A 15,743-nucleotide genomic window follows, 5' to 3' on the forward strand; every position below is an offset into this window, starting at 1 on the left:
TCCTTCTTGTGTTATGCTCTGTCTGTTTTATAGTTATAACGTTTGGGTGCAGTGTCTGTTTATATTATAATATAATGTTTATGTTGTAATATTAAGGAATGTAGACTGCAGTGTTTACGTTACGTTTGCCCTGTGTATTCAGGTTAAGATTGTTGTCTTTGGTGGTCAGATTCGTTAATTGCTTCTGACCATTCCAGTGGTTATGAACTGTGGGAAGAGTGACGTGTGACTATGATGTTGAAACTACTGTAGTAACTGGTAGGTGTTTTTTTTTTTTTTTTTTTTTTCTTTTCTCGTATATCAAAACAAGCTCTTCGGGCACTGTGGTTCATTGATTTAATGGCCATAAACATGCTCGGTTCAATATATGACAATCTTTAATTTGTGTGGTATATCAGCAATATTACTGTCCTGAATTCATAACCATATATATATATATAAGTTATTTTTGTGAAAATCAACATTATGCCGCTGAGTTTAACGTCTACTGAACCCGGAATATTCCTGTAGCGTTTATATCGGCATATTCACTGAACCACCGGATGGTGGAGACATTTCCTCATTTATTTATTTTCATTCATTCAGGTTCTGGGAGAGGCACTACGTGACAAAACGCTCAAAGCACTGTTCCAATGGAACCAAGGAGCGATTCCATATTCTTAAATATATATAGGAGAGCACGAGCAACAGGGTTTAAAAGCTTACGAGTTTTCAAAGGAACGAAAACTTCCCCAAATATTTGGATACTATCCACAATTTAACAGCCATAAAATGGACGTCAGTTCGGCTTTCAACACCATCATCCCAGCTATACTCCAGAATAAATTACACCAACTCTCTGTTCCCACCTCTATCTCTCAGTGGATCACCAGCTTTCTGACAGATAGGCAGCAGTTAGTGAGACTGGGGAAATTCACTTCCAGCACCTGTACAATCAGCACTGGTGCCCTCCAGGGATGTGTGGGATGTGTGCTCTCCCCACTACTATTCTCCCTGTACACAAATGACTGCACTGCCAAGGACCCTTCTGTCAAGCTCCTGAAGTTTGCAGATGACACTACTGTCATCGGCCTCATCTTTGATGACGACAAGCCTGCTTACAGAAGGGAGGTTGAACAGCTGGCTGTCTGGTGCAGTCAAAACAACCTGGAGCTGAACACGCTCAAAACAGTGGAGATGATTGTGGACTTTAGGAGGAACACTCCAACACTGACCCCCCTCACCATTCTATAATTATAATAATAATTTTCTTTATTTATCACACATTATACATTTGCACATATACAGTGAAATTCTTCTTTTCCACATATCCCAGCTAGGCTGGGGTCAGAGTGCAGGGTCAGCCATGATACAGCGCCCCTGGAGCAGATAGGGTCAAGGGCCTTGCTCAAGGGCCCAACAGTGGCATCTTGGCGGTGCTAAACAGCACTGTGGCAGCAGTGGAGTCATTCAGGTTCCTGGGCTCTACCATCTCACAGGATCTGAAGTAGGAGACCCACATTGACTCCATTGTGAAAAAGGCCCAGCAGAGGTTGTACTTCCTTTGCCAGTTGAGGTCACTTAGTCTGTCCTCTGCACTTCAATAACTGTCTGGTTTGGTTCAGCTACAAAATCAGACATCAGAAGACTACCAAGGACAGTCCGGACTGCTGAGACTGCTGGTTGCCCCCTGCCCTCCCTTCAAGAACTGTACACTTCCAGAGTGATGAAAAGGGCTGGAAAAATCACTCTGGACCCCACTCACCACCTTTTTGAACTGTTGCCTTTTGGCCGGTGCTACAGAGCTCTGAGCACCAGAACCGTCAGGCACAGGAACAGTTTTTTCCCTCAGGCTATCCATCTCATAAACCGTTAAAACTGCCTCATTGTGCAATTATTATGTGCAATACACAACTTAGTCTATTTATATTTATCCAACATATCCTACCCCTTCTGCCATTATATTCCCTATTGTCTTATTGTGTATTTCTATATATACTTATATTTTCTATTCACCTTTTATTTTTATTCTATCTTTGTATTGTTTGTGCACTGGAAGCTTCTGTCACCAAGACAAATTCTTTGTATGTGTAAGCACACTCGGCAATAAAGCTCATTCTGATTCTGATGATTTTAAACCATAATAATTGCATTTATAAATCTGAGGCATAAAAATGGGGAAACCACACAAATTTAATTATTAATAAATTATATCATATTTAGAATTGAGAACTGATCTCAGGACCAAACATAGACAACTATGTCAAAGGGGGCCATTATCCACTTTTCCATGTACATTTTTTTTTTTTTTTTTTTTTTTTAATTGTCTAAATGTGCTTCATTCATAAGTCCATCTGAGAATAAAGAGATTGTTATGTGTAACCAGGTAAGGGAGTGAGCAACTGCGACTGCAGCCATAGCAACGCGACTGGTGTGGCTGTATGGTAGTATATTGGTGACATTGGAAAGAGGTGCAAATGACTATAGCCTACTGCCCACGTCTGCGCTTTCGCAATCTGGCTGCGTCAGGATTCATCTCCAAGCAATACCGTCATGGACGAAGCGGAGGACGGCGATGGAGACAAGAAAGAGGCTCGAAGGGGCGACATGCTTGACTCGTCCTCCAGAATAATGAAGAATTTAACACCAGGAGGGGGAGCAACGGCAGCACCGAGCAGAAACTCCAACAACAATGATCTCCGCGTCGCGCACGACAAGGACTTCGCTTCTGCCTCATGTGAAGACACCACGGAATCCGCGTTCCTCCTCTGCCAGGGAGATGCCTCCGGCTTTTGCGCCCCGGTCACCAGGTGTGGCGCGGAAAAGACCCCAGGCGAGGATGGCACCGGACGGAGATGCGTAATCAACGGAGACTGTAGAAGAGACGCGGCCACCTCCGGGAGCTTGTCCTCGATTCTCTCTAAACAGGAGAAGCAGACAGGTGGAGGTGGTCACTTCGCCACCGCCAGCATGGATGGCACGGTCACTCCTTTAGCACAGGGAGCCACCGAGAAGAAGGACTCGAGAGTTTCTTTCTCAAACGCGCCTAGCAGAAAGGCGTCCTCACCTGCCCACGGAGCGACCCCGAACCAGCAGCCAGGGAATTTGGTCAGCTTTCCCAAGTCCGAGGATGGACAGATTGTGGCAGACGATGGAGAGTCAAGGGACAATCAAACTTACATGCAGAGACAGTTCAGTTCCATGCTACAGCCCGGGGTCAATAAATTCTCGTTGCGCATGTTTGGGAGCCAAAAGGCAGTGGAGAAAGAGCAAGAACGGGTCAAGTCGGCCGGCAATTGGATCATTCATCCTTACAGTGATTTCAGGTATGTCAATGGAGATCATATATATCACACACTCTCTTCATATTATCAATAATCAAGATCCCTGGTTTTATAGAACTTTTCTCCAATAAGTGGGCCAGTTTGACAGCTGTACCAAAGCTGTTATGTTTAATGTCATCATGTGTGTTTAAAACCATAAATTTGGTGGGAAATTCTTGTGCGTAAAAGCTGGATAAACTGCATATTGTACATGGAAACAGGTCAGGACACTTAGTCTACTCCAAAATCAAGAAATGATCCTCCTGGCCTCTCAGGATGATAATGAATGAATGCAATTAAGAGTGGTATAAACCTTTCCTATCACAGGCCGTCACAAGTGGAGTCAATTAATGTGCAAATTACCCCACAGAATACCAGATGCAAACGATTTGCATTGCTCTCTTTAGCAATACCTTTAGGTTTTGTACATGCATTACTTAAAACAATGAATGAAGTGTCTTATGACCAGATTAGACCAGACTTTGACCACTTGGTTACGTGTGCGATAAAACAATTCATTATTAATTATTAAAACCATAGGCTATTAATTCTTAGATATCACACTTAGATATCTTAGCTAAAAATGCGTTTTTTCCCCAACGGTTGGTTTGTTGTTCTGCTGACAAGCACTTTGAAGTAATATCCACTGTGTTCTATATTAAAGGGATGGTTCACCCAAAAATGAAAATTCTCTCATCATTTACTCACCATCATGCCATCCCAGATGTGTATGACTTTCTTTCATCTGCTGAACACAAACGAAGATTTTAAGAATATGTCAGCTCTGTAGGTCCATACAATGCAAGTGAAGGTCCAAAAAGCATATAAAGGTAGCATAATACTAATCCATAAAATCAAGGGCGTAGCCAGGAAATTACTTTTGGGTGGGCCTCAATAAAAATGGATGGGCCAAGTTTTCCTCCACATTTTTATTTTACCTAATTTTCCTTAACAACAGAGAAGCGGCGCATTTTAACAGTTCTTTCACATTTACAGAAATCAGAATTTATGCTGCTGCTTTTTTTTTTAATTTAAGGAAATTTTTTTTTTTTTATCTATTTTATAAATATATATTTGAAGCCAAAGAATAATCTCTAATATTCTGGGTGGGATCAGGCCAACCCTTAGCTACGCCACTGCATACAACTCCAGTGGACTCCATGTCTTCTGAAGTGATATGATAGGTGTGGGTGAGAAACAGATCAGTATCCTTTTTTTACTATAAATCTCCACATTCACTTCCTCATTCTTCTTTTGTTTTTGGAGATTCGCATTCTTTGTGCATATTACCACCTACTGGGCCGGGAGGAGAATTCATAGTAAAAAAGGACTTAAATATTGATCTGTTTCTCATCCACACTTATCATATCGCTTCTGAAGACATGGATTAAACCACTGGAGTCTTATGGATTACTTTTATGCTGCCTTTATGTGCTTTTTGGTCCTTCAAATTTCTGGCCACTATTCACTTGCATTGTATGGACCTACAGAGATGAGAGATTCTTCTAAAAATCTTTGTTTGTGTTTTGCAGAAGAAAGAAAGTCATACACATCTGGGATGGCATGAGGGTGAGTAAATGATGAGAGAATTTTCATTTTTGGGTGAACTATCCCTTTAAATTATCTCTCAGGACACAGAGCAATACACTGACAAACAGGTTGATTTTCTTTCAATTCCAACAAAGTCTGTTTTTATAGCATTAGTCTACTAGCTCAATTTAAGAAGTAGCCAGTGCACTTAAAATTAGCCTATCAAGTTTATCAATGTTTTAATGGAATGTTTTAGATATGTAAATGTTAAGTGCTCTAGCCCATCCAAGAAAAGATGAATTACTCAGGAACAAAACTGTCCTTTTTCCAACATCAGCATCGTTAGAAGGTTGCCTCGTCCATGCTTTTACGCATTCTGATCATTAATGTGCATTCATGTACGATGGGCCATCCAATGAACCCAAGTGTTCTCTGTGGATGCAAGAAAAGACTGAAAACATGTCTTTTCGAGCTAGTTTTGAAAGTCATCATATTTATTTTCAAGCACACATTTTTAGTTTAGGTTGGCAGTCTATTAGACTACTATTTCACTGTGAAGAATACAGAGAATTGCATTTGAAATTGCATTTTTTTTTTCTATTTAAACATACACGTCTTTGAATGCTGTTTTTTCAGCATCTCGCGCAGGAGTGCCACGTTTGAAGAGTGCCAATTTATAAAAACGCGTCTCGAGACAACTACGTTCTGTTTTTTAGCACAAGGACACGTTCTGTGTGAACGGCCCGTGCAAAAAAAAAAAAAAAGTTTAACGGAATATTCAGTTCAATAAAAGTAAAGCTCAGTCGACAGCATTTGTGGTATAATATTGATTACCAAAGAAATTAATTCAGACTTGACTTGCTTAAATCTGGGTTACTTACAGTGAGGAACTTACAATGGAAGTGAATGGGGCCAGTCCGTAAATGTTAAAGTACTCACTGCTTCAAAAGTATAGCCAGAAGACATTTTACAACTTTGTTGCCATAATGACGACATATGGCCATAAACCCTACCCTAAAACGACTGTAAAAATGTCAATTTAAACAACTTTACAGCTCAAATAATATTCAAGTTTTAACAGATGCATTAATGTAAGTGTTCACATTTCTGCCTTTAAACCCTCCAAAAATTGGCCCCATTCAGTTCTATTGTAATTAAATTGAGACTACAGAGAGGTGTTTGCTTTTTTTAAAGAAAAGGAGGGACGAGTTGAATTTATATTTTGTGGTTATCAACGTTATGCCACAAATGCTGTCGACTTGTGTTGAACCCAGAATATTCCTTTAACGCAGCACCACGAGCGCAGGTGTCTCTCGAGACGCGTTTTTCGAGCTGAAGTTCTTTTTAACTCGACACGGCATCAATAAAACGTGCCGCTCCTGAGCGAGACATGGCGAAAGTGTCAAGACGAATGTTAACAACAGAAAATGATCAATAAATGACTGATACACCTCAGCAGAAGCAACTCCGACCTTCATTTGTCACTCAAATCCTTTACAAATACACCGACATTTTTTCTGGTTCACAATTGATATTGCAGTTGATCCCGTTTTGCCCTTCCTGTATCTCTTTCTCAGCATTTATGTGCATCCTTGTGATGACCTTGTACGGGTTGAGGTAACTTATTTATTGGCACTATATTGATCACCAAATAGGCGTTATATCACATGAGTGCTGTTTTATGACGCCTATATATCGTGTGTCTCCACGGGGCGTGTTTGTCAAGGCTCAGATTATTTACAGGGTGTATCCCTGTCTCAGCGAACAAACGAGAACTGAATGTAATTACTTAATTATAAGGGTGGGCCTGTTATAGCAAATACATTCTCATACTAATATAAAATGGCAACTCTGCCTCGAGGACTGTGATAATTTTATTATTGTTCTCAAACCACAATTATTTCATCCCACAATACTCATATGCTGTACTTTATACCAGATTTTGCACCTGAGACATTTAAATGCCTATTTTTGAAATAATTGTTATGAAAGTGTTAAAACATATGCTGAATACTTTAACATTCTCACTTCAGGTCTTGAGTCACCCATGCAATCATAACATTTGTTCTTTTATTCATTTCAATATAATTCAAGTTAAAAAATCATGCTGAATGCACTTGCTCATTCATATATAATCTATGTAGGTTCTACTGGGATTTCACAATGCTTATGTTTATGGTGGGCAACTTGATTATCATCCCTGTGGGCATCACCTTCTTCAAGGAGGAGACCACCACTCCTTGGATTATCTTCAATGTGGTGTCTGACACTTTCTTCCTCATGGACCTGGTACTGAACTTTCGTACAGGCATAGTCTATGAAGACAACACCGAGATAATTCTGGACCCTGAAAAGATCAAGAAGAAGTACCTGAAGACGTGGTTTGTGGTGGACTTTGTCTCATCCATCCCGGTGGATTATATCTTTCTCATCGTAGAGAAAGGGATTGACTCTGAGTTTTACAAGACAGCAAGGGCGTTGCGGATTGTGCGTTTCACCAAGATCCTCAGTCTACTGCGACTTCTTAGACTGTCCAGACTCATTCGTTACATCCATCAATGGGAGGAGGTAAGAAGGGCAAATTTAGGGTTTGTCTTTATTGCTGTAGTCTTTTGAAGTTTGATGCTACATTTGGAGAACAATCTTGCAAAATTTTCCAAACATGCAGTTTCACACTACTACCATTCATAAAAGGGTGTTTTTTTTTTTTTAACTTTGGACAGTTTCATGTCTCAGGGGTTGTTTTTTTTAACGATTTCAACTTTGTTATTTTTTGTTATTTGAAGGTAACATTACAACCGACGTGGAAACTTTTTACCAGGCCTTCATCATTTATTTTTGGTACTTTTTAAATGCCTTTTATGTAAAGATTTCACCACTTTAGCCATGTCCCAGACCCAGACTTTCAATAATTTCCTCATTAATTTTTTTTTACTTGTAAAGAGATGAATATTAATTTTGAAACATGTTACGACAACTCATGTGAGATGAAGAGCTCAGTCATATCAGTAACCTTATAAAAGCTCTTTTATTCTACACTCACCGGCCACTTTTAGGTACACCTTTACATACTTATTCATGCGATTATCTAATCAGCCAATTGTGTGACAGCAGTGTAATGTATAAAATCATGCAGATACGGGTCAGAAGCCTCAGTTAATGTTCACATCAATCATCAGAATAGGGTAAAAAATGTGATCTCAGTGATTTCGACCGTGGCATGATTGTTGGTGCCAGATGGGCTGGTTTGAGTATTTCTGTAACTGCTGATCTCCTGGGATTTTCACACACAACATTCTCTAGTTTACTCGGAATGGTGCCAAAAACAAAAAAAACATCCAGTGAGCAGCAATTCTGCGGACAGAAATGCCTTGTTGATGAGAGAGGTCAACGGAGAATGGCCAGACTGGTTCGAGCTCACAGAAGGCTACGGTAACTCAGATAACCACTCTGTACAATTGTAGTGAGCAGAATAGCATCTCAGAATGCACAACATGTCGAACCTTGAGGCAGATGGGCTACAACAGCAGAAGACCACGTTGGGTTCCGTTTCTGTCAGCTAAGAACAGAAAACTGAGGCTGCAGTGGGCCTACCATTTGTGTACCTCAGCAGAAATCCAGATTTGTCACACCAGGCAATGTTTTTCCAGTCGTCTACTGTCCAGTTTTGGTGAGCCTGTGTCCACTGCAGCCTAGATTCCTGTTCTAAGCTGACAGTAGTGGTATCCGGAGAGCTTCTGTAGCCCATTCGCCTCAATGTTCGACGTGTTGTATGTTCAGAAAAGCTTTTCTGCATAGCACTGTTGTAACGCGTGTTACTGTCACCTTCCTGTCAGCTTGGACCAGTCTGGCCATTCTCCTCTGAACTCTGTCATTAACAAGCTGTTTTCGACCACAAAACTGCCACTCGCAGGATGTTTTTTGTTTTCTCGCACCATTCTCTATACACTCTAGAGACTGTTGCATGTGAAAATCCCAGGAGATCAGCAGTTACAGAAATACTCAAACCAGTCCGTCTGGCACCAACAATCATGCCACGGTCGAAATCACTGAGATCAAATTTTTTCCAATTCTGATGGTTGATGTGAACATTAACTGAAGCTCCAGACCCATATTTGCATGATTTTATACATTACACTGCTGCCAAACATGCTTGGCTGATTCGATAATCGCATGAATAAGTAGATGTACAGGTGTACCTCATAAAGTGGCTGGTGAGTGTACATGGGGCAGGGGCACCTCATGGGGGCTGACATGTTAGGATCACATGCCCAGCTGAATACTACTCACTTAATCTCAGTGACTGCCCTGTTATTAGACACTTTTATTCATGGATTAAATTAATCCTGGCTTACTGTGCATGGTGAGTTTACAATGACATTGGTAACTGAAAACTACTGTTTGAATGATGCAGCATCCAGGCCACTAGGTGTCAGTGTAAGCCACTTTAACATACTTAAAAAAAATAAATTACCGAGTGCGCCTTTAAATTATGAAAATCCATTATAAAAATACAAATGATTAAATCTTATTTTACAACTATGATACTCTAAAGAAAGAGTGACATAAACCATTTCAATATTTATTGTGTGCAAATTCTGTCAATTTTTCTAAAATTGCAATTGTCCTACAGTTGTGGCGTAATTTTCACCACACCAAAGATTTTTTCCCCCCAGAAACTTTTTTGACGGCTAAACGATCAACGTTGCCTCCTCTAAACATACCAGTGCCCCACCAAAGATTGCATCCTAGTACTGGCCCTGAGTGAGAGTAAACATTTTAACAAAACTTTTTATTTTTTTTTTTTTCTCTCCAAGAAGTCCAGAGTGCTAAAACCCAAAAATGGCTTCTGGGGAAAAAGTCCAAGAACTAGAATTATTTAACAGTCTGCAGAACAAAATGTCCCTATATGTTTGTTTACCTGTTGACGTCACTTTTCTTGTCTGTAATTGGAAACAGCAGAGCGTAATCTCTTCATTGATTGCCAATGTTGCCTTCTAGGTGTTTTGTTGTTGGTGACTAATTAGGCTTAGAGGCTAATTAACGTAGCCCAGAGTAATTAACCATCACATATATTAATAACAGCAACTGATTGACCACAATGTCTAAGAAACAGTTCAGTACATTGGTATTGAAACCGGCATTTTAAAACACCAGGGGCCTCATGTATAAAACTCTGCGTGGATTTCATCCTAAAAGTGTGCATACGCACAAAAGTCAGATTTTGCGTACTCGCAAAAGTTTTCAGATTTATAAAACCGTACATATGCCAGAACCTGTGCAAAGTTCACTTTATCCACAGTTTTCCTGAGCAACCACTTGGTGGTGCCATGATGATTCTAATTGCTTGTTTTGTACTTCTGGTCTCGAGGTGCCAAGTATAAACTGCCAAAACGGGCGATCCATAGGAGAACAACAACCACTGAAGTGCTACTTGGTGTAAAAATGAATTTCAGGCTCAACTTGTGCAGTTGTTGCCTGTCATAACAACTCAGAATAATTAATGATATCAACGTAACTAACCTTGAACCATCTCTTCGTGTCATCTACACGTTCAGGTGAGGCACTGTCTATAATAAAAAACGGTCATCTCGACTTTTCATCTTGACATTTTTTTACAAATGTAATACCATGAACATTAGATTACCCGCTAAGAATATACGCCGATGCGAGTGAAAACACTGGAGACTGGAAATTGAAAACAGTCGAATTGTGGAACACTTCCGTGTTCAGGAAAAAGGTGGATTAATCCCAACTAGCAGAAGATTGTTCGTACATGCACGTGATCTATTCCCCATCCCGTTTCCTCGCCGAAATAACCATATATGGAGTGTACAACGCCTATTTTTACTATGCGTAACCTCCTTTACATACGATTACATATGCATATCGCCATCCAGACACGTGACTACCGAGTTTAATGGTAAGAGAAACTATGAACACGGGCGATTAATACAGACTGTTAATACCTCAAGTGCCCGTAAGTTAGTTGCTGGTGCTAAAAATTATTTCTTTTAAACAAGATCTGTTAACCTGAGGAATATTATTTTTTTAATATATTAACTTGTTTTCAGAGAATATACCTTATCCCTTGACCATGTTTTTATTGTTGCAAGCATAAATCTATGCAATTTTGCTTCTCAGACAATGTTTTAAATCGTTTTACTACCAATATTTCCTTAGTAGAGCTTATATTTGAATGCCTTTTCATTTAGATAAATACAATTTAATATAGCCTAATATTCGCTGGAAAACGATTCATTTTGATTCAAGTGGTTAAAGGTGCAGTCAGTAACTTTTTTTTTCTTTGTCATCTTGGACTTAGACTGACACCTAGTGGCTTGGATGCAGCATAATTTAAAATCAATAGTTTTCAGTTTCAGATGCCATTGTAGAAATGTAGTATGCACAGTCAGCCATGATTACTTTAATCAATGAGTGAAAGTGTCAAATAACAGGATGTTTACTGAGATTAAGCAAGCAGTATTCGGCTGGTCATGTGATTCTAACATGGCCGCCCCCATGTGCGGACCCTCCATGTAGAATAAACATCTTTTATAAGGTTACTGATATAACTGGAGTCTTCATTTTAATGTGAGTGCTCATGATTTCCTACATATATTGCAAAATTACAATTAATGTCTTTAGGAGTTAAACTTTATTAATGAGGACAAAGTTACTGAGTGCACCTTTAACTACATACTTTTTTATTCTAAATGCTGTGTATTTAATGAAAAGCAGAGTTTATAATCAGTCTGTTCAGTTCATTACTTGTCCAGCTGGAGTTGCCAATTCACACACAGCAGTAAAAGTATGCGTACGCAAGGGGTACAACTTGCGTGGTGGCGCGCACATTTTCACGTCAAGTTTACTTTTTTATAAATCCCATCGTGAACTTGAGAAGTGGTGTACGCAACATCTTTGTGCGTGTGCAGCATTTATACATGAAGCCCCAGCTCTTATGAACATTAGAGATGATTACATAGAAGGCCAGCTGTTCCAAGGGACAGCAGTGTGATGATTTGCCTGGGGTTGAGCAGACTTTGAGGATTTACTTATGTGTTCTTTTCACCACTAAATGGGACAATTACGCTTCTGATTACAGAGTTGTAATGTGAGCCAGGCATGGCCATCAATTACTGAATCAACCTTGCACAGCAGTGACACAAACACTCGGCACAGTGTTTGGCCTCCTTGTTGCTCTTGATTGCTTAGGCAGGGACATGAAGCTTAGAGTTACAACCAGGTTTTGGAACTAATATGACGATGAGAATGTAAACTTTAAGTATTATTTTCAAGTGAGTAAATTAAATTTGTGATTCTGGAAATAATCTTGCTTAATTTGGCAATCTGCATCACTGGAAACTAAAAACGCACATTTTAAAAACATTAGCTTAACCCTCCTGAGACCCGAACGTGACTGCTGTGTGCATTTTCCATTTCCCTTTTTGATTTGTAACTAGAAGCAGCTAATAAACATTACCTAGAGCAAATTGTTTTCCTAAAAATTTGTCAACATATGTGGACAGTGGGACTAATTTGTGAAATTTTAAATAACTCTTTTTTTTTTTTTTTTTTAAATCAGATTGTTTATTATGTTTCCAGGGCTGTTGGTTATTCATGTTTTTGAGATGTTACAGACATTACATCATAAATTAGCATAATTAATTCTGATTCAAAGTAATGGCCAGCATCATCCAATCACTGCCAGCCATGTTAAAATAAAATTATACATTATAAATTCTGAATCTACGTACTGATTACCATTGTCCCATGTCTGCCAACCATGTTGAGTGGTCCAAACATCATCTGCAGCCTGAAACTGAACTTTTGATAGGAAGTTTGGAGTGAATGCACTTAACTCCATAGAGCATATAGGATGCTCCCTTTCTCCCTATTTAGTGAATGACTTAACCTCCAGTGTGCACCTTATTTTCATCTTAACTCCATATAAAGCCTCTGTAAGCAACATTTTTCAGCTTTTGGATGAACCCATTGATTCTCAGTGTGATAATACACAGTAAATATTGGATTTCTTAGGAAAAAATGCACTAAAGTACACATTAGTGTACATTGTGTTTATCAGCGTGGCATTTTGCGATAAATCGCTCACATTTTAAAAATGGCATATTGGATGAAACTAGAGACTCTTTTGACTCAAACAGGTTTCAATTTAAAAACCCACATAGGTTTCTTACTAGATGTTTTGTTGGCGTTTCTCCCAAAGACAAACTCCGATGTGGTCGGCACCATGTTGATTTGCCACATGAAAGTTTAACCCTTTACTGAGCACTGACCCTGATCAAAGAGACTGGTTGTGGAATGCTGTTATTGGAAATGGCAATGAAATGCTAAACAAAAATAATGCTTCTCTTTAAATATAAGTGTCCTGTCAGTTTTATGTTTTGTGTTGTCTCAGTTTAAAGATCATGTCCCCTGTGCTGCTTTTACTCAAGCTAGAAATGAACAACCCACGGCGGCTTCGATCTTAACAACTTAAGCCCAGGTTGTGTCTCCGCCTCGTCGTCTTCTATTGCTCTTTTTGGCCTAGTTCCAATTTAGGACACTTGGCTTTTCTCAGGTGTGACAAGCCTTATTTCTGGTATGGGAAGAGAGTGTCAGTGCTGTCTCGCACAACCACACAAGGCTTTATCTTGGACTGGTGCCAGATCACTCTCCAATAGCAGCCCTGTCCACTTTGTATCCACAAACAAACGGCACACACACTGCTGTCTCCTAGTGACAAATTCTCCGGTCCCTAGTTTTTCTCAGTCCTGCCAGAAAGAACATGGTATCAGTTTGGCACGGTACATTCATCATTCACAAACATGCTCATATCACCCTGACCTGGCATTCAATGATATTGAATCTAATCTGACAGGATGAGTAGTTTTAGGATGTAGCGTACCCATTACATAAATATTTGGCAAAGATGTCCAGATGTTAACTCGCTCATATTCAGACAAGTGCAAATCTAGAGATCACAAAATAATCTACTGGTCAAAAGGGTTTTGAAACCATTCCTTGTTAAGAGAATCCCTCCAAAAATGAAAAAGATAAACCCATTGCAAATGACCCTTCGCTAAGCTCCGCCCCCTTTGTTACCATTGCTCACTCAGACAAGGTTTACAGAGTGTCCCATAAGAGTGAAAGGGACATTGATCACACTAATCCATTTTCGTTTGAAATCTCAGTTTGCAGTTTCCTAACGTCATTGTTTCCCAAAGTATGCGATAATGGAGATTGTTTTCGGTGGAGGAAAACATCGTTTTAGTGTAAATAAGATTATTATAGCGAAATTAAAGCATTTTCAAATAGTGATGATTAGTTTGGACATGGCCTTAAAAGCTCTGCCATTTTTCTTCAAAGTAATTGTTACATTACAGAGTAACATGATTAAAAACTGCACAGATGGCGAATCGGAAACTTAAACTGCGTAAGATTTTTGTATTACAAAGAGTGTGTATTGTGTGTATCCTCTCTGGGTATTTTGTGTCACTATTAAAAGTGCCCCGGCAAGAAAGTTTTTCCATATTTTTTGGGATAATTTCTGTAAAATTCCATTTGAAGCTATATAAACAGGACATCCATAGACTCACATTAGAAAAGAGCAAAAGTCTGACAATATGGTGGACAGCAACAGTAGCAAAGATGTGACTGGTCAGTAATGTTTTAAAGGCATGCCTTAGTGTAGGGTCAATTGTCCTTTTATAGGAATTTTTTGGGTGAACTGTTCCTTTAATATGTTCTGGTTTGTCTTAAAAAGTACTATTTCCTGCTGCTTTTATCTCATCTAACAGATCTTTCACATGACCTATGACCTGGCCAGTGCGGTAATGCGCATCTTCAATCTCATTGGCATGATGTTGCTGCTGTGCCACTGGGACGGCTGTCTGCAGTTCTTGGTGCCCATGCTTCAGGACTTCCCTTCAGACTGTTGGGTGTCCCTTAACAAGATGGTGGTGAGTCTTGCCATCTAATTCCATTGATTCTTTCTCTCCATATTCAATTGAACTTTATACAATGGCCCCAAAAAGTGTGGACACTTTAGCCACACTTAAAAATGTATGAATTATATATCAAAATATCAAACCAGGTGGCATTTATATTAAAGTAATATAGCAGAGGCACACTTTCATTGTCAATGTCCAAAAGAGTGTGACATCATTGCATTAATAACTATTTGTTCAGTCTGGTTCTGTATGCAGTAGGGGAATTCTTGTTTAAATTTATGCATTTGGAAGGCGCATTTATCCAAAGTGACTTGCAGTGCATTCTAGGCTCCAATTTTATTCATTTGTGTGTTCCCTGAGAATCAAACCTATCACCTTGGCATTGCTAGTGCCATGCTCTACCAGTTGAGCTGAAAAGACATTGGTATTCACTACTGGAGGTTTTCGGGAGTGAATTTGGTTGGAGTATGTAGTTGTCATCCCCGTAAATAACTCAATTGGCCTCACTCGTGAAACACAGCAGAACACATTTTTACGTCACTCAATTAGAAATGTAATTTTGTAGTACGCGGAGCCTGTGAATCTGGCGGAACGTTTTTGGGAAAGTCCATACTACGTGCAAATTAGTCCCTATTTACAAAGGTTTCATGAATGTATCTGCTCCATGTGTACAGAACAAGATTATGAACTAATAATTGGAGTTACAACTATACTGATTCTACATTTTTGTCAGATTAGGCCACGTCCACACTAATGTGTTTTAATTTGAAAACGTTTTGATTTTGTATGTTTACGCCTCTCATCCACAGTGGGACACAGCGTTATTATAGTTTTGGATTTTTAATTTAGTTTTTTTTAGTAAGTGTAATTGAGCTTGAAATCATGATCACTATATTATATATAGCGTTATATTTTGGTCTGTTCATCTCCCTCATCAGATTAGATTACTTCGGAAGAC

General features: G+C 39.3%; 1 protein-coding gene across 1 annotated transcript in view; it reads left to right on the forward strand.

Annotated features, from left to right (window-relative positions):
• Positions 1-223: 223 nt before the first annotated feature.
• Positions 224-15,743, forward strand: part of hcn2b (hyperpolarization activated cyclic nucleotide-gated potassium channel 2b) — a 48,379-nt gene continuing 32,859 nt past the window's right edge. The window contains exons 1-4 of the mRNA XM_051693150.1: positions 224-258; positions 2,366-3,305; positions 6,977-7,400; positions 14,633-14,794. Coding sequence (XP_051549110.1) covers positions 2,533-3,305; positions 6,977-7,400; positions 14,633-14,794 — 1,359 coding nt within the window. The 5' untranslated portion in view covers positions 224-258; positions 2,366-2,532. The remainder of the gene's footprint in view (positions 259-2,365; positions 3,306-6,976; positions 7,401-14,632; positions 14,795-15,743) is intronic.

The sequence above is a fragment of the Myxocyprinus asiaticus genome, chromosome 49, assembly GCF_019703515.2.
Source record: "Myxocyprinus asiaticus isolate MX2 ecotype Aquarium Trade chromosome 49, UBuf_Myxa_2, whole genome shotgun sequence".
NCBI classification, from domain to species: Eukaryota; Metazoa; Chordata; class Actinopteri; order Cypriniformes; family Catostomidae; genus Myxocyprinus; species Myxocyprinus asiaticus.